General features: G+C 38.5%; 2 protein-coding genes across 2 annotated transcripts in view; one reads left to right on the top strand and one right to left on the bottom strand.

The window, feature by feature from the left end:
- Positions 1-10,281, top strand: part of copb2 (COPI coat complex subunit beta 2) — a 38,443-nt gene extending 28,162 nt beyond the window's left edge. Inside the window, exons 15-22 of the mRNA XM_067995439.1 lie at positions 6-213; positions 2,193-2,303; positions 3,541-3,755; positions 5,509-5,601; positions 5,711-5,894; positions 5,989-6,060; positions 6,549-6,698; positions 8,400-10,281. Coding sequence (XP_067851540.1) covers positions 6-213; positions 2,193-2,303; positions 3,541-3,755; positions 5,509-5,601; positions 5,711-5,894; positions 5,989-6,060; positions 6,549-6,698; positions 8,400-8,495 — 1,129 coding nt within the window. The 3' untranslated portion in view covers positions 8,496-10,281. The remainder of the gene's footprint in view (positions 1-5; positions 214-2,192; positions 2,304-3,540; positions 3,756-5,508; positions 5,602-5,710; positions 5,895-5,988; positions 6,061-6,548; positions 6,699-8,399) is intronic.
- mrps22 (mitochondrial ribosomal protein S22) overlaps positions 8,365-20,551 on the bottom strand; it is a 35,182-nt gene continuing 22,995 nt past the window's right edge. Inside the window, exons 5-9 of the mRNA XM_067995440.1 lie at positions 12,735-12,818; positions 12,017-12,162; positions 11,181-11,289; positions 10,089-10,245; positions 8,365-8,733 (exon numbers count right to left, since the gene is read on the bottom strand). Coding sequence (XP_067851541.1) covers positions 10,126-10,245; positions 11,181-11,289; positions 12,017-12,162; positions 12,735-12,818 — 459 coding nt within the window. The 3' untranslated portion in view covers positions 8,365-8,733; positions 10,089-10,125. The remainder of the gene's footprint in view (positions 8,734-10,088; positions 10,246-11,180; positions 11,290-12,016; positions 12,163-12,734; positions 12,819-20,551) is intronic.

Genomic DNA, 20,551 nt, shown 5'->3' with positions numbered 1-20,551 from the left:
TTCAGGACCATGTATCTCCTGGGTTATATCCCAAAGGATAATCGACTGTATTTGGGAGACAAAGAGTTGAACATCGTCAGCTATTCCCTACTTGTCTCTGTGCTCGAGTATCAGACTGCGGTCATGAGGAGGGATTTTGCCATGGCCGACAAGGTTCTTCCCACAATTCCAAAGGAACAGAGGACGAGAGTAGCACACTTCCTAGAGAAACAGGTTAGATGGAATATAACCACATTAAAAGTCATTCAATAAAGACGTTTCTCAAGCAGAATGATCCACAGCTTTAAGTCTCCTAGTAATAACATTGTACAATTTTACGAAAAGAATAAGCAAGCAGTTAAATTACAGTGCTTATTGAGCGCTTCTGTAGCTGCTGCTAGTCCTATATAAATAAGACATATAACATCAAGCTTTAACTATGACTATGGAAGACTTTGTTTTTGGATGCACTATTATTTAGCTGTTCTGAATTGGATGATACCAAAGTACTTCTTTTCCTTAAGGAATGTGCAAGTCTACATAATTCCCAAGTGTAACAAGCACAAACAAGTTTCACAGGTCTTTCTAATGGTTGAGGCAAACTCTCAGTACATCCTGTATTAAATGCATGGGAGATCTGGCAGTCAAAAATGTTTCTGTTCATCTATTTTGCCTAAAATGGATTGGGATATGGAAAACTAGGCATGTGCAGGAGGTAAACAGTTCCACTGATCCAAGACCCAGGCCAGCAGGAAATATGCTTTAGATGTTGAAGAATGGATTCACAGCTTCAAGTTTGGTGGTGGGGATAGGGTGAGGAAAAAAAATCTTCAGGCAAAATTTACCAAGAATTGAGCTAGAAATGGAAAATAGAAAAGGAGGGAAGAAATCCAAGAGTGAAAAGAATGAAAATTTATGGTAATAAAATCAATACTTTTGGCTACAGTATCCTTAGCAGTGTCTTTGAAATGGTGACCAGTAATTTTCTGTTTGTACTTCAGTGTTTGTCTAGAAAACCAGTATGTGTATTTTAACCTGTAGAGTTCTGTGTTCAGTTATGTCAGTCTTAACACTGAAAGTCACTGGAAAACTGTGCTCATATAACAAGGCATATTCTTGTTTGCATGCTGTTTTAATTCTCAATAACAAGCCATGTCCATGACAATTTGATTCTTTCTGCTGCTGGAGTTATTTTATTATCACTGCACCAATTTATCATCATCTGAGCAGTAAAATCACTGTAATGGGATTGTGCTTACCACCTGACTTACAGAACCAGATCAGTATTTGATGCAGCATTTTCAGCTTTAACTAGTTTGTTTCAAGGTGTTGCTCACAAGTAAGGGTTTAGTACTTGAAGCAGAAGCATCTTCTCCTGTATTTCTCTTTTGAATATTCATCCTTCACCTTGGGGCCAGATTTGAAGGTAACAGTTCCATATCTTTCTGCACTGTTGGCAGAGATTGGAAGAAATTTAGTGTATGGACCTGCAGTTGATTGGAAGAAACATAAAAATTGAATTCCACTGGTTGGGCCTAGAGTGTTCATGTGGTTTACAGGGATGTGTATGAGCAGCACAGAAATTAAAAGTGATTGGTTAAAATTTAAAGTCAATAAGCTTTCCATTCTAAAACACAAACTAAATGGATAGTGCTGCAATTTATTTTGATCAGTACTATTGATTATGGAGGCCATGTAGCTTTCAAATTAATTAAGTCACCTTGCAACATTTCCCTAAGTTAAAGGTGCTATGTAAATGCAAGTTGTTGTAGTCCTTTTGGGGTGAGGCGACTGTTCAGATTTCACCTACTCCTGTGTAAATAAATGTAAGGAATCTTACAACACCAGGTTATAGTCATCTTATAGTAATATATATCTTCCAACACCTGGTGCTGTAAGATTCCTTACATTTGTTCACCCCAGTCCATCACCGGCATCTCTACATCCTGTGTAAATAAGAATGCTATTTAAGTATTGCAGGACTAATTTCAGTCCCAAAAGAATAAAAACTGGTGCATCATGGATCCTACTGAGGGACAAATCAAATCTACTTTTAGTCTGAACAGAACCAGGACTGGTAGAGAATACATCGGTGGAGCACATTGGAACAAAGCCAGCCTGTAAGATTTTCTCCATAGCATCTTGGGAAAGCTGGAAGTGAGAGTGCATTTTTTTACAAGAATCTTCAAGCTGTTTTCTTTTTCTGCACACAGGGTTTCAAATCACAGGCTCTTGCAGTATCCACTGATCCAGAACACCGCTTTGAACTTGCACTGCAGCTTGGAGAGCTCAAGATTGCCTATCAGTTGGCTGTAGATGCAGAGGTATAACACTTGTATAACTTTTAATGTCTTTGGTTCAAAAATTAACACTGTAGAGTGTGGCTATACTGGATGATAAAATTCAATGGGAGGATGTAGATATTTTTTAATATACTTGTGTTTAATTGAACTATACTGAGTCAAATTGTCAAGCCCATGTACTACAATATGAATAAGTTTGTTTTGTTTCGTAGTTTATTACAAACCTGAACAGACCATATTTGGCCTGTCAAAGTATGTGTAGTCTCCCTCTGGCTCCTCTCATTTTCCAAATACCAGGTATTTCAACAATCTTTTAAGCAATTTTTTTTATGCTGTCGTTTTGTAAAATTTAAAAATTGCCTCTCTTTTTGGTTCCTTGGTCACATCTTACTTTTTTTCCTGATACCCCCGAATCATTTTTATCGTTTAGTCTTGTCTATGCTGCTCCCTACGAATTCGCCTCTACTCAGCAGCTTTGATTAGGAACCCGTGTATGAGATCCGTGAACTAACATTCTGTGGCGCAGTGTACCAATCTACTGTTAACCCCCACTTTTTCTTAGTTTTGGGGAGGGGTAACTTTATCAAGTGCCACGTAAATTTGTAGAACAAAACCAGAAATTGCTGGAAACACTTGGCAGGTCAGTCACCATCTGTGGAGAGGACATACAACTTAACATTTCAGGTGTGGACCCTGCATTGAACTGGAAGATATTACAGAGGAACAGAATTTATAAAGGAACAGAACAAAGGGGAAGGGAACACACTGACACATAAACGTGAGAAGAAATAGGGTGATTAAGTATGAAACAGGAGATGGTTAAATGGCTCAAGTGATATTAACATGAGACAATAGGAGGCGTAGAGTAGTTAAAAACATTTATGAGAAACATGGAATGTGTGAATAACTAAGGTGATGTTGGGGGAGGGGGGGCGTGGGGTGGTAGTAAGACAGGTAGAAATGGAAGCATGAAAAAACTGGCAAAGCAGAGCAAGGTCCAGCAGCCTGGAAGTAGAAAAAAGATTTATAACAAGGCTGCAGACTGTCCTGCCAACACAGTGTTCCGATGGAGGGTCCCCTCCCCATGTAAAAATGTAGCTTCCAAAAATGCATTTTCTTTGGCCATTTCATGTAATCCTGCAGTTGTTTTCAGGGCCATGACCCTGCACAACAATTCCTGAAAAGATGCACAAAATTGCATCGGGGTTCAATAAACAAACTGGTTCATTTTCATACATGTCCCTTTTTATCTCCACAGTCAGAACAGAAATGGAAGCAGTTGGCAGAGCTTGCGATTAGTAAGTGCCAATTTGCCCTTGCCCAGGAGTGTTTACACCATGCGCAGGATTATGGTGGACTATTGCTGCTGGCCACTGCCTCTGGTAATGCTCCAATGGTTAACAAATTAGCAGAAGTAGTTGAAAAAGATGGCAAGAACAATGTGGCCTTTATGACTTACTTCATGCAAGGAAAGTAAGTACTTCAGCTATAGACCTTACCTTAGCTTCTTTGAACAGACTGCTTTAAACTGCAGATCACTTGACATTAACAAAAATGAAATACATACAGTAGTCAAATAGATTAGTAAAGCATGTGTTTTCAGGATGTTGTTTTCAAAACTATCAACCCATGATTTCCATGGCAGTGGCTTGCACAAAGAACCACCAGATCATGATCACACAGTGGAATCTCTATTATCTACACTCCTATTCTGTCGTCCTGATTATTCACCAGAATTTTCACAGGACAAAGCCTTGTGTAGGACATTGACATCATTGTACAGCATTTAACATTTATTTTTCATCTTTTTTCAGTGAATAAAACAAGTTTTTTAAATTTGTTTTGTGCTTGAATTTATTCCCGTGCCTGGAATATTGCTGTACTTTAGGTGTAAGACCTAAAATCAGGGAATGCTTGCTTACCTGCCAAATTCCATTTATCAAGGAGTCACCTCCATTACAGCAGAAAATGGAAGTTCCACTTTATATATTATATGTATATTGTATTCAATGCTTTTTTTTTACTTTTAAATATCTTGCGATAATTAATCAGGAAGCACCATTTAAAAGTTGTACTACTTTGGCAGAGAAGAATTTTACTGACCCTTTTATTTTGGAACATAGGAACAGGAGTAGGCTATTCAGCCCCTCGAGCCTAAATTAGATCATGCCTGATCTGTACCTCAACTTCATTTACTTGCTGTTGATCCATATCCCTATCCCTTGATACCCTTACCTAACAAAAATCTATCAATCTCAGTCTTGAAAATTTTGATTGACCCAATATCCACAGCCTTTTGGGGGAGCGAGTTCCGGATTTTCACTACCCTTGGTATGAAGAATGCTTCCTGATTTCACTCAATGGCTTGACGCTAATTTTAAGATAATGTCCACCAGAGGAAATAGTTTATCTGTATCTACCTTGTTGAATTCATTAATCATTTTAAATACCTCAATTCGATCACTCCTAAACCTCATAAACTCGAGTGTACAAGCCAACTTTATGAAATCTGCCCTCATAATTTAACCCTTTAAGCCCTGGTATCATTCTAATGAATCTACGCTGTTCCTCATCCAAGGTCATTATACTCTTCCTGAGGTTTGGTGCCCAAAACTGAATGCAGTACTCCAGATGGGGTCTGTACAACTGAAACATCGCTTCCTCACTTTTGAATTCCAACCCCCTTGAGATAAAGGCCAACATTCCATTAGCCATTTTGATTTATAATGTTCTCATCTCATCTGAAGATGCTTACTTTTGCTGGGACATGATTTCATCAGTGTAGGCAGTTCTTGAGTGTACCTCTCCTGAGTACCCATTCTTTATGTATGAATCTAGACTGTCAGCAAGGCATCACAGCTAAGCCTGTCCTCACCTGGTATCTAAATGTGCACTAGATGAGTAGGCCACTGGATAATAAACAGAAATGCGAAACTTTTTTCCCTCTCTCTTCCCCCAAGCTCCCTCCCCAGTCTGCTAAGATCAGTGTTGCACCTCAACTGTTGTTTCAGTTGAGAACAGCTAAAGATTGTGAATGAAGATGTGATCGGGAGACTGTGGATTTATTAACTTTTTAAATGAGTTTTTAAAAAAAATCAGATCACAGAAGCTGAATGTTGAAATGATGATTAGCTGATTGGGATTGCAGTGAATTTAATAAGGATATTTAGTTATTCTGTTTAAACTCTTAACTATTTTATCTTTTCTTTAAAATTTTTCTACATAGGCTTGATAATTGTCTGGAATTGCTGATAAAAACAGGACGCCTCCCGGAAGCTGCCTTTTTTTCCAGAACCTACCTGCCAAGTCAGGTCTCTAGGTATGAGTCGACAGATACAATTCTGCCGTAGCAGTGTAATCTTGTGTGTTTTCATACAAAAATATATACCATAGTAAGTTTCTGCTCTGATGCTGATATTTCCTTTCAGGGTTGTGAAACTGTGGAGAGAGAATCTCTCTAAAATAAACCAAAAAGCTGCAGAGTCACTCGCTGACCCCACAGAGTATGAAAATTTATTCCCAGGCCTAAAGGAGGCATTTGCAGCTGAGCAGTATCTGAAAGAAACCAGCAGCACTAGAGATAGACCTGCCAGGGATTACCCCCTCATCACTGTAAGTAATAGCATATTTCTGTGTTATGTAAATGTTGTGAATTTGAATTTAAATGAAATTTGCCAGTGCTAATTTTTTTACCTTTTTTTATTAGCCAAATGAAGAAAGGAATGTTATTGAAGAATCAAAAGATGTTGTACCATCTCTGCATGGAACATCAACAGAGGTAACTAGTTATTAAACACATCCATAACTTGAGTTGGAAAACTACTGTTGTAATTTCAGTACAAAGTAATCAAAACCCCAACACTATGAACATTGATTTTGAAGATGCATATTATTTTGCAGTTTGAAATGGTTTAAATCGGAGTTGGAAATTACAGTTCAAAAATCCAGAATCTACAGGTGTAAATTGAACGGTGTAAATTGAACTGCTTAGTACTTGCTTTCTACCATTAGAGGACTCTCAGCGAGGGACTCTTGGCACAAATTCAGCGAGAGACTCTGGTGGCAGAAACGTACCCCTGCAGCATTACAAATGTAGACAAAGACTTTTGAAAATATGAATGTTTTGATATAGTTTGATCCCAGAAAGTATGATCATATAAAATAATGTTTCTGCCTACTTGCAGATGTATACAAAAATACTTGCTAGTTATAAAATTGCTACAAGATTTCAGCATCTCTAAATGATTTAAATCGTTGACATTATAGAAACCTTCTGAAGATGATGAGGAAGCAGTACCAGTTGTGTCTACACTAGTTACATCAGTGATAGCAGAAGCAAAAGCTGTATTAAAATCAGAAACCATTTCTGTGCCAACTCCAGCTGACTCAGTAATGGACCTTTCAAATAAAGAAAAGGTAATTAGCTTAAGTAGTGCATGCACACAACGAATTTAAGCAAATCCATGTGTGTAAGATTTTAAGAGGGCTAGATTTGCAAAGATGAACTAGATTGATTGGGCAGTCCTACTAGGCTGGGACATTATCAACATGGGGAAAAAAAATGGATGTCTACAAAACCATCCTTTTGGAAAAGGAAGCCACATATGTCCTTAGAGTTAAAAGAAGGGTACGTTGTGAAACAAAACCAAATTGGCTAATGTTGGATGTAGGTAGTTTGGTCAACATTGTGTATCTTGATTTTTTAAAAGCATTTGACAAGCTGCTGCACAATAGACTACGAAGTAAGGCTCAGTCCTGTGGGATGAGGAGGCAGATTTTGGGTTGGATAAGAAATTAGTTGCATTCTTATAGACACAAGGTAGTAATTAATAGTGGTGGTTCCACATGGGGAGTGGTTACTGGTGGAGTCTCACAAGGATTGATGTTCGGACTGTTGTCCTTCACTATTTTTATTAGTGATTGCATGAAGGTATCAGGGGAACTGTGTGCTACTTCTCAGATGATACTAAGAGTTTTGTCAGTGTAAGGAACTTAGATGAGCAAAATAGATCAAAAAATAGATTATAAGGAGATCTAGATGCAGTGGGGGAATGGGCCCACATCTGGCAGATGTAATTTAATATAGATGAATGTACATGGATATGGGCAACACCAATCACGTGTACACTACGCATGTTTGTGTGCTGAGTGGGGGAAAAGAATCTGGGTTTTATAGTGCATGAATCTGAAGATTAATGACCAGTGCCGTGAGGCTACTGCCAGGATGATTAAATAGAAAACAAGAAATACTATATTGTCTTTGTACAAGACCTTAATTAGGCCTAATTTAGAATACTCTGTCCAGTGTTGGTGCCTTCACATGGTGGGTGATGTAAAAACCTGGAAAACGGTCAGAGGAGGGCCACTAGATTAGTACCTAGTTTAAAGGCCCTAAGTTACCACAAATGGCTTGGAGAGCTGGAGTTTTTTTTAACTCTAGAAAAGTATAAACTTTGAGGAGATTGATTGAGGTCTGTAAAATAATGGAAGGGTTAGATTCTGTCCACATGGGTAGGCTGTTTGAGTTGGATAAGTTAGGACAGATCAGGGAACACGAGTATAAGTTACATTAGCATTGAACTAGGTTAGGTATCAGATATTTTTCAGTGTTTGGGGTTGTGTCTCCCAGTCACCATGGTCTCCTAGAACTTGATCGCCTTTAGGGGCAGGAGAGGAATTTCCCAGGGTTTTTTTTCTCTGGAGTTTTTGCCTCTCCCAGGAGATTGCATGGCTGGTGGGTGGGGACCATGGTGTGCAGGAGTTACACCATGACGGTATAGAACATACTCATGAACCAGCTTGTCTTGCTCTCCTTTTTTGTATATTTGTGAAACTTAAGTTTTGTTCCTGAAAATTAATTTTAAGGAGCAAATGTGTAAGATTTAATTTAGTAATTGCCCTGCAGGAAAATTGAGTGCAAATAATCATAGATATGAAATGTATTAGTTGGTTTCTGCAGACTTGATCAAATCAGTGAGCTACAGGTCTTTCCCCATCATAACAGATTTTTATATATAAAGCATCTTTGACTCCATATGTAAAAGTGAAAGTGCAGAATTTAAGAAGCATTTGCCAAACAACCTTGGTCTTTTAGTAATTTTATTCTCTTGTTTTCAGTCTCTGAATGATCTTGATGATGACTTGGATAACTTGGAGCTGGATGACATAGATACTTCTGATGTTAATTTGGATGAAGAATTCCTGGATGATTAAGTTGAAAACCAAGTATATTTAAACGTGACCAAATTTCTATTAAATGAGTGAATATTCAGCCTTTGCTTGTAGAAAGATGTTGCAAATTATTCAACGTTGGACAGTTCTAAAATGGTAACAGCTGATTGGGCAGTAAATAGGTGACATTTGTAAGTGCATTTTGTACCACACTACAACAGACACTTTTACCAAGCCAGCAGATAAGATCAATAGGATTGCATGGCTGTCATTAACATACCTGTAAAGAAAAAGGTAGTGGAGTTAGCATTTAATAACTGAATAGAAGTGCTCATACTGTTGTGCTGTATTAACTCCATATAAAACAGAATACATTTTTTGTTATGTCTATGGCACTTGTGTCCTGTTAAACTGGGTGAGCCACACAGTAATTGTTCTTTTTTCTCCAAAAGATGATTAACTCGTTCTTAGTCTACAAAGAGCCCTGATTAACCCATGATTCCAATGAATTGTGCAGTCCCAAACTGCAGTGCAATCTTTCATAACAGTGATCCATGGATACACTATTTTTTACACAGTGCTTTGTTGCAAATAAAAGTATTCCAAAAAACTTATTCAAATATTCCATAAGTATTTCACAAAAAGCTACTGCAAATTTGGTGAAAAATAAATTTGAAAAGTAAATTGGACAGTTAAATTACTGCTCTACATAGTTCCTTAAACTACCACTTTGCCCTTTTTTGAGAACAACATTTTCCCTTCTACAGTGATTTTATTGCAATGTCAATAATAGGACATGTCTACTGCTGATCCAAATCACTGAAAATGGTTGCTATGAAGGTCAAGTTTTCTTGGGTGACTTCAGTCTCAAAAATTTCTTCCATGGGTAGTCTATATACACACACATGGAGATGGCATACTATTGTAATTAATTAAATTAAGGACCGTTCAAAGCAAAAATTCTGAACTCACATATTTCAATAACCTCAATATTTGTTTCCACAGTGGATGGAGGCAATCCAATCGAAGAATAGAGTGCGCTAGTAAACAGTTTCAATCTTCAACTTTACATAAATAAAAATGCAGATAGGACAGTCACTTCACAGCCTATAGGCCATATTCCCCAGGTCTTCATAATCTATGCCATTAAATTACAAGATAATCAGTTCGAACACCAAACCACAACATGGGGCTGGAGTGCTCTCAATGCCATTTGGCTAGAAGGTTGAACTTTTCTTACCATTAGGTTTAAAAACATATCCTACATTTGTGGACATCATGTCAGGACAGGATTGGGCTATGATGTCCCCCATTGACACTCAGTGTCAAGGCTTACATCAATAAAGATCATTTGGACAATCACCCATGGAACCATACTCCAGCTTTACACCTAAACGTCATGGCAGAAGTCTAAAGATGAAATGTCACCTTCTTCCCAACCCCCAACTTTTCCACTTTCCAGGTTGTATATTTTTTATTAATCACCTCTTGCAATAGAAGACCTGGAATTTTATTTCAACACTCCATTAAGAAAATGTTGTTTGTACAAGTTTGGTCATATTCATGTTTTTTTTCAAAAACAAGTGGATTAGAAATTGGTAAAGTTTTGATTCTACCATCCTGTCAAGTTCTTACCAAGCCAAATTTAGAACTGTTGGATGAGACTAACTGATTAATTTTGTTCTTCATTCCTATGTAGATCCTGATTGGTAGAGCTGTTGAGTGCTTCCTGATAAACTTGCAAAGCTAATTCAATGTAGCCTCCCTTCTTGGAATCAGTACGAGAAAATATCTAGAAAAATAAACATTGTTTAATGTTATGGCTTAATTTAATGAAGTTCCATCTTTGATTATTGATAGACGTGTGTATATATAAAGGTCAAGTTTGAGATTTTGCATTAATAGTTCTGTTTTGCAAATACTTAATTGAGAATAAGATTAAATAACTGTCCTTTTGGAAAAACGGTCTGTGCTTTAATTACAAAGGAAAAAATTCCAGAAATGCAGCATAGAAATCTCGGGTCAAAACACTTGTTTCCAAGCTTCAATAACAAGGTTTTTGTCCACTGAGCAAGTTGTGAGAAGTACCATTAACCTGTTCTTCAATAAATTGTTGCTGTAATTATCTTACAATTTAAAAGCTATGAATTCAAAATCAGTGTTACATTTGGAATTTTCAAAAGGTGAGCACATGTACCGATAAAGCATTTTAACAATTTCTTTAATATTTTCCTTGGCTACTTTGATCTCCGCGAATAACTTGTGTAACCTGCAATAGAGCAGCTCACTTGGCCATCCAAGAATTGGGACGTCAGCCTTGTTCTGAATCAACTCCAAGAAATGGCTGTGAATTTTTAGGTTTTACTCCCTGCTTCTAGGTCCAATATAGCAACAGTTACATGCAGAATAATATGCCATAAAACCAACCCCAAGTGCACTGCTTCCTGCACCAGTATGACATTCCATTTCCCATATGCTTACCCTTGTGGATGTTCTGAATAAAATTACCAAAAAATAATTGTACATGGGTCTCATAGTTAGCAAGGAGAAAAGACTTTCATTCTATCAGTCAGGTCCAGGAGCGCTGACTTGCCTGTCCTAGATTTCTACATGCAAAAACTCGATTGCCACGCAAAAGCCAGAATTATATGATTATGCAGGAAGAACTTGAAAACCATGTATGCATTATCTGTTTGCTGAAGTGAAAGAAAAATCTGTAAATTTTACCTTAATCAGGTCAATACTCTGGGCTTGCTGTTCATTTGCCTCTTTTGATGATTGGCAATCTGGGTGCACCATGTGATACAGCTGAAGCACACTTACAGCATCATCCATTCTACAAAAATATACAAATTCAATGCTTTAAAATGCTAACTAAAGAACAAACTTCCCAATATTCTCAATGACAAACCAGTATATCAAGTTTGGGAGAACTGTAGCAATTGCATTTCATGGATCCAAACTCAGATGAATTGCTGGAAATTATTTTTTTCCTAACCCTCTATCTTCTCTCTCTCTCTCTCTCTCTCTCTCTCCCCCATGCCCCCCCACACAAAAAAAGTGATGGCACAAATTAAGTGTATCGGTATCATTCCATTTATCATGGCAAATAGTTATAGCCAAAACTTGTATTTTAAAAAGTATGTTCCTCCCAGTAGATGGTGCTGTTGCATTTAAAATCATTTTGTGTCTAAGATATGCCACATGTTAAGTTTAAACAATGTTTTATTAATATGTATGTATCTCAAGCTGTTTACACTGAATATCTGTGCAGAATTCATCCATTAATGAGACAACAGTACCCAAAACAGCCCTTTCCAAATCTCCAAGCCTATAAAATTCAAACAGGACAATCCTGCAAGAAACAAAAATGCAAACAGAACGGAGTTGCCAAAGCTTTGTTGAGGCTCATGAGATGCATATGGTTTAAGCGTTGTGCTAAATCATGGAGAGGAAGCTAAAAGTTTTTTAAAAAAAAAACACACAAAAGTTCATTCCAAGCACGCTATGTAAATCTTAAGTCTGGTGATAGAAAATGTCATTGTATTTAAATTTGTACTTACAGGTCTCTTTGAATCATGTCTATTAGTAAACCATCAATTTTCCTCCTGTTGACCAGGTACCATACCAACCCGCCAAAGTGTCTTGTTGAACGCAAAAGATCATACTTGCCATGTTTATCAATATCCTCATATGTCTGGTGGTGGACCTGATAGAGGTATTGAATGTTAATTTGTTTTTCAAAACAATCAAGTTTTTAAATCTGTAGCGATGCCTTTAGAAGCAAATTGATTAAAATGGCTGTAGTGGTAGGGGAGTTTATAATAAAACAATGTCAAGGTCATACCTTGCACGTTTATCTCCTGTGGAATGAATTTCCTTTCTCTCCAGGCTACACAGTAGCTGCAGCTGAGTAGGTGGTCTGCTCAGAAATGTCTAGTAATATAGTTACTTTGTAGGCGAGTGAGAGCAGCCTGAGGGGAACACACTCCCTCAAGGTGGGGAGGTGCATCGCCTCATTTGTTCCCTCCTCACAACAGGGAGGTCAGCAATCAAGTCTGTGACTTACCACTCAGCCTCATTGAGTTTAAATGTTCAAGCATCAAGCTGTGATATAAACAGAATATAGAGCTATGACGAGTAGCGCACTAATTTTCAGAACCATGCGTTGTTTCTGATTAAGCTATGTTGTGTTTGCCAATTTGAAGTGCTTCTGACTTGCATGGTCATAATATATTTTCATTGACTATTCTCATTTAGTCTGATTTGAGGAGCACTCACCCTGATGTAATCAGCAGAATTTGGCTCAAATTGCAGAAGACAGAGATCAAGAATATCTTCATAACGATCCTGAGTAAATACAACCTGAAATGGGCAACATTGATCACGTTAAAACTAAAATACAACAATACAGTCTATGAAACATTAACATTGGTAATTCAGAAAGATGATCAGCTTGGAGTGCACACAGAGCAGAATCCCATTGTTCAAATTGCAGGATGAATGTAATGGTGAGCCAGCAAGAATGCATCTTTCCAGATGCTATTAAGACTTGTGTATTTTTATTTTAGCAGTGGTCCTTATGAAAACGATGTGGGATCCATGTGGAGATAAAAATGTTTAACAATATAGCACCCGGCCCCTCCCCGAATCATTTTCAAAAGCAGTGGGATTGATTTTCTGGACTAAGTTTGGACCAGGTAAAAGGAGAGTACAGCATATTTTGCATCAGCCTGTTTCAGAACTTCCAGTGTCAGCCTCATTTTAAAAATTTCAGCAAGCTCCTGCCCCACATTAACTTATCACTGGAAGCTTTCCAGAGGGATGTTGACAAAATTTAAAGGGATGTGGCTGTATACCAGGGCAAAACATATCTTGCATATAAAAATTGGTTATTTCAACCTTTTTAAAGGCTGCAGTAGATGCCCACCTTCATGACCAGGGAGGTGGGGGAGTGGGAGGTGGTTAGTCTCATAGTGGATTATAGCCAATTCAATGCCAGTGCCAGCTGATCTCCCCCTTATGCCTACTTTCATTAAAAAACTATGACTGTAAAGTAGACCCAGCAGTCAGGTAACTAATTTAATGTAGTTTCCAGTTATATGCTGCGGTACACTCTGAGGTGCTTTCAGCATTGGTATTGAGAGATACTTGTCAGCTCCTATTGTCTTTAAGGATCTTTTTATTCTGCCAAACTCTTGGAAAGAGCTTCAGGACAGCTTCTCTGTGATATTGGGAACAATGAGTCACATTGAGTCTACAGCACAGAAACAGGCCATTCGGCCCAACTGGTCTGCGCTGCCGTTTATGCCTCACACAAGCCTCTTCCCTCCCTATCTCATCCACTCCTATCAGCATACCCTTCTATTCCTTTCTTCTTCGAGTGCTTATTTAGCTTTCCCTTAAATGCATCTATGCTATTTGCTTCAACAACTCCTCATGGTAGTGTCTTCCATATTCTTACCACTCTTTGGGTAAAGAAGTTTCTCCAGAATTCCCTATTGCATTTATTAGTGACTGTCTTATATTGATGCCCTCTAGTTTTGGACTCCCCAGACATGGAAACATTTTCTCTACATCTGCCCTATCAAACCCTTTCATTAACTTAAAGCCCTCTGTCAGGTCAACCTTCAGCTTTCTCTTTGAGGGAAATGAGCCCCAGCCTGCTTAATCTTTCCTGATAAGTATATCCTCTCAGTTCTGGTATCCTTGTGAATCTTTGTTGCACCTTCTCCAATGCCTCTATATTCCTTTTATAATACGGAGACCAGAACTGCATAGTACTCCAAGTGTGGTCTAACCAAGATTCTATTATAAGTTTTAACAAACCACCTCTGTTTTTCAATTCTATCCCTCTAGAAATGAACCCGTGCTTTGCCATTTTTTATGGCCTAACTAATCTGCGTCATTACTTTTAATGATTTGTATATCTGTACCCCGAGATCCCTTTGCTCCTCTACCCCATTTAGACTCTTATTGTCCAAGCAGTATGCGGCCTCTTTATTCTTCCTACCAAAATGCACCAGCTCACACTTATCTATATTGAAATTAATTTGCCAATTACATGCCCATTTTACAAGTTTATTAATGTCTTGCATTTTAACGCATTCTTTCTTTTGTATTAACTACACCCTCCAATTTCGTGTTGTCCGCAAATTTTGAAATTGTACTTCCGATTCCCGAGGCAAAGTAGTTGATGTAAATTGTGAACAACAATGGTCCCAGCACCGATCCCTGTGGAACACCACTTTCCACATTTTGCCAGTCTGAGTAGCTATCCTTAACTCCGACCCTGTTTTGTAGTCAGCTTGTTATCCATTCTGCTACCTGTCCCCTGACTCGATAAAATTAATATAAGTAAAGCAACAGTAATGAAGAAAATAATAGCACTAAAGAGTGACAAATCCCCAGGACCAGATGGTTTCCATCCCAGGGTTTTAAAGGAAGTAGGTGAGCACATTGCAGATGCCCTAACTATAATCTTTCAAAGTTCTCTAGATTCAGGAACTGTCCCTCTAGATTGGAAAATTGCATATGTCACACCGCTATTTAAGAAAGGAGAGAGAGGGAAACCAGGGAATTATATAGACCAAGTTAGCCTAACAGCTGTTATGGGGAAAATGCTGGAGTCTATAATTAAGGATAGGGTGACTGAACACCTCGAGAATTTTCAATTAATCAGAGAGAGCCAGCACGGATTTGTGAAAGGTAGGTCGTGCCTAACAAACCTGATTGAATTTTTTGAAGAGGTGACTGAAGTAGTGGACAGGGGAATGTCAATGGATGTTATTTATATGGACTTCCAGAAGGCATTTGATAAGGTCCCACATAAGAGACTGTTAGCTAAGATAGAAGCTCATGGAATCGAGGGAAAAGTACAGACTTGGTTAGGAAGTTGGCTGAGCGAAAGGCGACAGAGTGTAGGGATAATTGGCAGAATGTGACTAGTGGAGTCCCGCAGGGATCTGTCTTGGGGCCTCAATTATTCACAATATTTGTTAACGACTTAGATGAAGGCATACAAAGTCTCATATCTAAGTTTGCCGATGACACAAAGATTGGTGGCATTGTAAGCAGTGTAGATGAAAACATAAAATTACAAAGCGATATTGATAGATTAGGTGAATGGGCAAAACTGTGGCAAATTGAATTCAATGTAGACAAATGTGAGGTCATCCACTTTGGATCAAAAAAGGTTAGAACAGGGTACTTTCTAAATGGTAGAAAGTTAAAAACAGTGGATGTCCAAAGGGACCTATGGGTTCAGGTACATAGATCCATTGAAGTGTCATGAACAGGTGCAGAAAATAATCAATCAGGCTAATGGAATGCTGGCCTTTATATCTGGAGGACTAGAGTACAAGGGGGCAGAAGTTATGCTGCAGCTGTACAAAACCCTGGTTAGACCGCACCTGGAGTACTGTGAGCAGTTCTGAGCACCGCACCTTCGGAAGGACATTTTGGCTTTGGAGGGAGTGCAGTGTAGGTTTACTGGAATGATACCCGGACTTCAAGGGTTAAGTTACGAGGAGAGATTACACAAATTGGGGTTGTATTCTCTGGAGTTTCGAAGGTTAAGGGGTGATCTGATCGAAGTTTATAAGATATTAAGGGGAACAGATAGGGTGGATAGAGAGAAACTATTTCTGCTGTTTGGGGATTCTAGGAGTAGGGGGCACAGTCTAAAAATTAGAGCCAGACCTTTCAGGAGCGAGATTAGAAAACATTTCTACACACAAAGGTAGAAGTTTGGAACTCTCTTCCACAAACGGCAATTGATACTAGCTCAATTGCTAAATTTAAATCTGAGCTAGATAGCTTTTTGGCAACCAAGGTATTAAGGGATATGGGCCAATGGCGGGTATATGGAGTTAGATCACAGATCAGCCATGATCTTATCAAATGGCGGAGCAGGCACGAGGGGCTGAATGGCCTACTCCTGTTCCTATGACTTCACATGCACTCACCTTAGACATGAGTGTTCAGTGCGGTACCTTACCGAAGGTCTTTTGAAAATCCAAATATATTACATTTACTGCATTACCCTTATCTACCCTGTTACTTCTGCAAAGAATTCAATAAGTTTGGTCAAGCATGACTTTCCTTTCTGAAATCCGTGCTGACTATTCTTTTATATTTTTGTTTTCTAGATGTTTTTCTATTACATCTTTGAGTAAAGATTACATTGTCTTTCCTACCACCGATATTAAGCTAACTGGTCTAAAGTTCCCTGGACTTGTTCTATCTCCCTTTTTAAATATGGGAATAACATTAGCCATCTGTCAGTCCTCTGGTACTATTCCCTTTTCTAATGAATTTTTATATACATGTAATAGTGCCTCTGCTATCTCTTCCATAACTTCTTTTAATATGTGCGGATGCAATCCATCCGGACCAGGGATTTTATCCTCTCCAGTTTGATTTCTATCTTAAATGTCTTTATACCTTTTTTGATCTCCTCTTCTAATGTCATACCCACCTTGTTAGTCTCCCTGGTAAATAGTGAGGCAAAGTAACTATTCAATATTTCTGCCATTTCGCTGTCATTAACTATGAGTTTATCTTGTGCATCCCTTAGTGGCTCTATCCCTATCCTGATTTTTCTTTTGTTATTGTAGGGGCAGTGGGAGCATGGATACGAAATTGGCTAGGTGACAGGAAAGAGAGTAGTGGTGAACGGTTGTTTTCCAGACTGGAGGAAGGTATACAGTGGTCAGTACTAGGACCGTTGCTTTTTTTGATATATGTTAATGACTTGGATTGGGTTTACTGGGCAGTTTCAAAATTTGCAGATGATAGAAAACTTGGAAGTTTAGTAAACAGTGAGGAGGATAGTAATGGACTTCAAGAGGACAGACAGGCTGGTAGAATGGGCGAACACATGGCAGATGAAATTTAATGCAGAGAAGTGCGAAGTAATACATTTTGGCAGGAAGAACGAGGCGAGGCAACATAAATTAAATGGTACAATTCTAAAGGGGGTATAGGAATAGAGACCCGGGGGTATATGTGCACAAATCTTTGTAGGTAGCAGGACAGGTTAAGAAGTGGTGAAAAAAGCATATGGAGTCCTGGGCTTTATAAATAGAGGCACAGAGTGTAAAGGCAAGGAAGTTATGTTGAATTTTACTAAAACACTGGTTTGGCCACAACTGGAGTATTGTGTCCAATTCTGCGCACCGCACTTTATGAAGGATGTGAAGGCGTTAGAGAGGGTGCAGAAAAGATTTACTAGAATGGTTCTAGGGATGAGGGACTTCAGTTATGTGGATAGACTGGAGAAGCTGAGGTCGTTCTCCTAAGAGCAGAGAAGATTGAGGGGAGATTTGAAAGAAGTGTTCAAAATCATGAAGGATTTAGATAAAGTAAATGAAGAGAAACAGTTCCCATTGGCGGAAGGATCGCGAACCAGGACACAGATTTAAGATGATTAGCAAAAGAACCAAAGGCAACGCGAGGAAAAACTTTTTTACGTAGCAAGTAGTTATGATCTGAAATGCACTGCCTGAAAGGGTGGTGGAAGCAGATTCAATTGTGGCTTTCAAAAAGGAATTGGATAAATACCTGAAGGGAAAAAATTTGCATGGTTACAGGGAAAGAGTGGGGAATGGGACTAACTGGATTGCTCTTACGAAGAACCGGCATAGGCTCGATGGTCCGAATGGCCTCCTTCAGTGCTATAACCAACCAACCAACCATTCTATGATTCTATTTGTGTCTGTAGATTCTTTAAATTATCAAGGACTATAAAAAGAAATAGTAATGAGGGACTTCAGTTGTAGTAGTACAGCTGCCCAAGTCCCTGGTATCTGCACCCCTCATTCTGCCAGTAATAGAAAATCAACCCTAATATCTCTTTTTTGAGGGAAAGACTTTCTGTTTTAAAGGTTTCTTTTCCTTTTCCTATTTCTTTGAGGGCAGGTATGGGATCTGTCGAGGCTGCTTTGAAACCTGTTCCAGGAAGTATTGAGCTAAGATAAAATGCCCTCCCAGTGTGGAAGTTGCAAGACTCTGTTTAATGCTTTGTAATGCCAGCATAGCTGAGGTTTATAATATGCCATATGGAGCACACTTGTGAATCTAACTGATTTTTAGGGCCTGGAGACACTGCCTACAAAACAGTTCTTTAAAATAAGCTCTGTGTTTAAAGCAGAACATTGCTTCACACTTAATCCTAAAATGTGCAAGTCAGCATTGAGTGGGAAGTATAAAAGGTATAAGGCAGGGTCTTCAATTATATTCAACCACCGTCCACTAACCTCATTCATCGATCTTACCAAGGTGTGAATGGGACTCTACCTTAATCCTGCTTTTTAAACAGAGTCCCTACACACACAACCATAGATTAGTGCTTGTGCTTCTCAGTCCAAGCACAATGCCTTCACAGTCCATTTCTGGATCATGGTCCACCATTTGAAGTGGAATTCTGCTGTAAGCTGTATTTCAGGTTTTTTTCCAATGGATTTTTTTAAAATTGAGATTTATACAAGCAATATGTACTGTTTTGAGGATAGAGCTTTTAGGGCTACAAATAAAGTTGTGCTAAGGATTTAATCTAAATATATTTTATAATTTAAAGTCTGGATGTAAATTGGAGTCAGTTTAATTGACTGTGAAATACTGTTCTACTGATTGTAGTTTCTTATAAGGTGACAAGTACATTGCATTAGGATGATATATTTTGTTACTACTTGATTTGGCAAACAAAAGGAACAGTACACTTTAATTTAGGTAGATAAAACAATGAAAAAAATGAACATTACATTTTTAGAATGAATAGAGCAGTGAGTTTTAATTTTTATTGTGAGCCACTACTTTCTTCAGCATTCTTGATGGCCCTCTGGTATCTTTGTTGTAAAAGGGGTGTAGAAGGATACCAGTCCTGCTCACAGCTGTTGATGGACCTCACAGATACACTCAAAGTACCAGCATCTAGCCACACACACATACATACATACAGAAGAGAGCTTTGAACAGTCTTGAAAAATTCAGGCCATTTTCAAATGAGTTCAATTGTTAAGTGATTGAAAGGATAACTGGTGTATTGTTTAGGAGATGTTATTCTATCTTCAGAAGTAGCGGTCAGACATTTGGCTATATATCAGATAATCCTTATATGGAAGGGTTGAGATGCAGGTACTGTACATAAGACTGTTTCCATGTAATCTACCAGTCTCTGCATAATCAGGGAGAACAAAGAGTATAGGTCAGTCACATCTAGATAGGCAGCAGCCTGACGCCAGAGGCTTTTTGTGTGCTCTCTGCTACAGGACTGGCAGGAGGCCAAAAATGACACCACATCCAAAACTTGGGCACACCTGCTATATTTAATCACCATTACCATCCTCATGTGTAGTGTCTTTAAATACCAAAGGGAACTGCCAAAGAAATTTGTAATTTGAGAAATAAATATGGCTTGATATAACAGAATGAACAACTGCTTTCATTTAGTTTGCCATCTTATATTTTCAGAGCTAATAATTGATCCGTATAGACAGAGTGCAGAGTGAATACAACAAGTTATCGAAAAAAGTTCCAATTCTGAAAGTGTTGCCCACACCACAGGAACCCACTTAAGCCCTGAATACTGAAGTAAAGAATTTTCTTTCTAAGACAAGTGTGACAATGAAAGATGTCTACAGCCATAGCCATATTGGTCACAAAGAGTCATTTAGGTGAGCTTTAGAAACAGGAAACCCCTGATGGTTTATGGTGACTGAACACACACACAGAACAATTTGTTTACTAGTGTTTTTTCTTTTATTCATTCGCAAGATGTGGGTGTCACTGGCAAAGTCAGCATTGCCCATACCTAGTTGCCCTGAGAAGATGGCGGAATCGCTGCTGTGTAGCAGTTTGCTAGGCCACTTCAGAGAGCAGTTACGTGTCAACCACATTGATGTGGGATTGGAGTCACATATAGGCCAGAACGGTAGGTTTCCTTCCCTAAAGAACATGAGTGAACCCGTTGGACAATCCGACAGCTTTGTGGTCGCTTTTACTGATACCAGCTTTTTATTTCCAGATTTTTAAAACTGAATTCATTTCTCAAACTGCCATGGTGGGATTTGAAGTCATGTTCTCTGGATTACTAGTCC

This window comes from Heptranchias perlo, chromosome 13 (assembly GCF_035084215.1).
Source record: "Heptranchias perlo isolate sHepPer1 chromosome 13, sHepPer1.hap1, whole genome shotgun sequence".
Classification (NCBI taxonomy): Eukaryota; Metazoa; Chordata; class Chondrichthyes; order Hexanchiformes; family Hexanchidae; genus Heptranchias; species Heptranchias perlo.
Note: the sequence above shows the minus strand (reverse complement) of the source record. Positions and strands in the feature narration are given on the sequence as shown.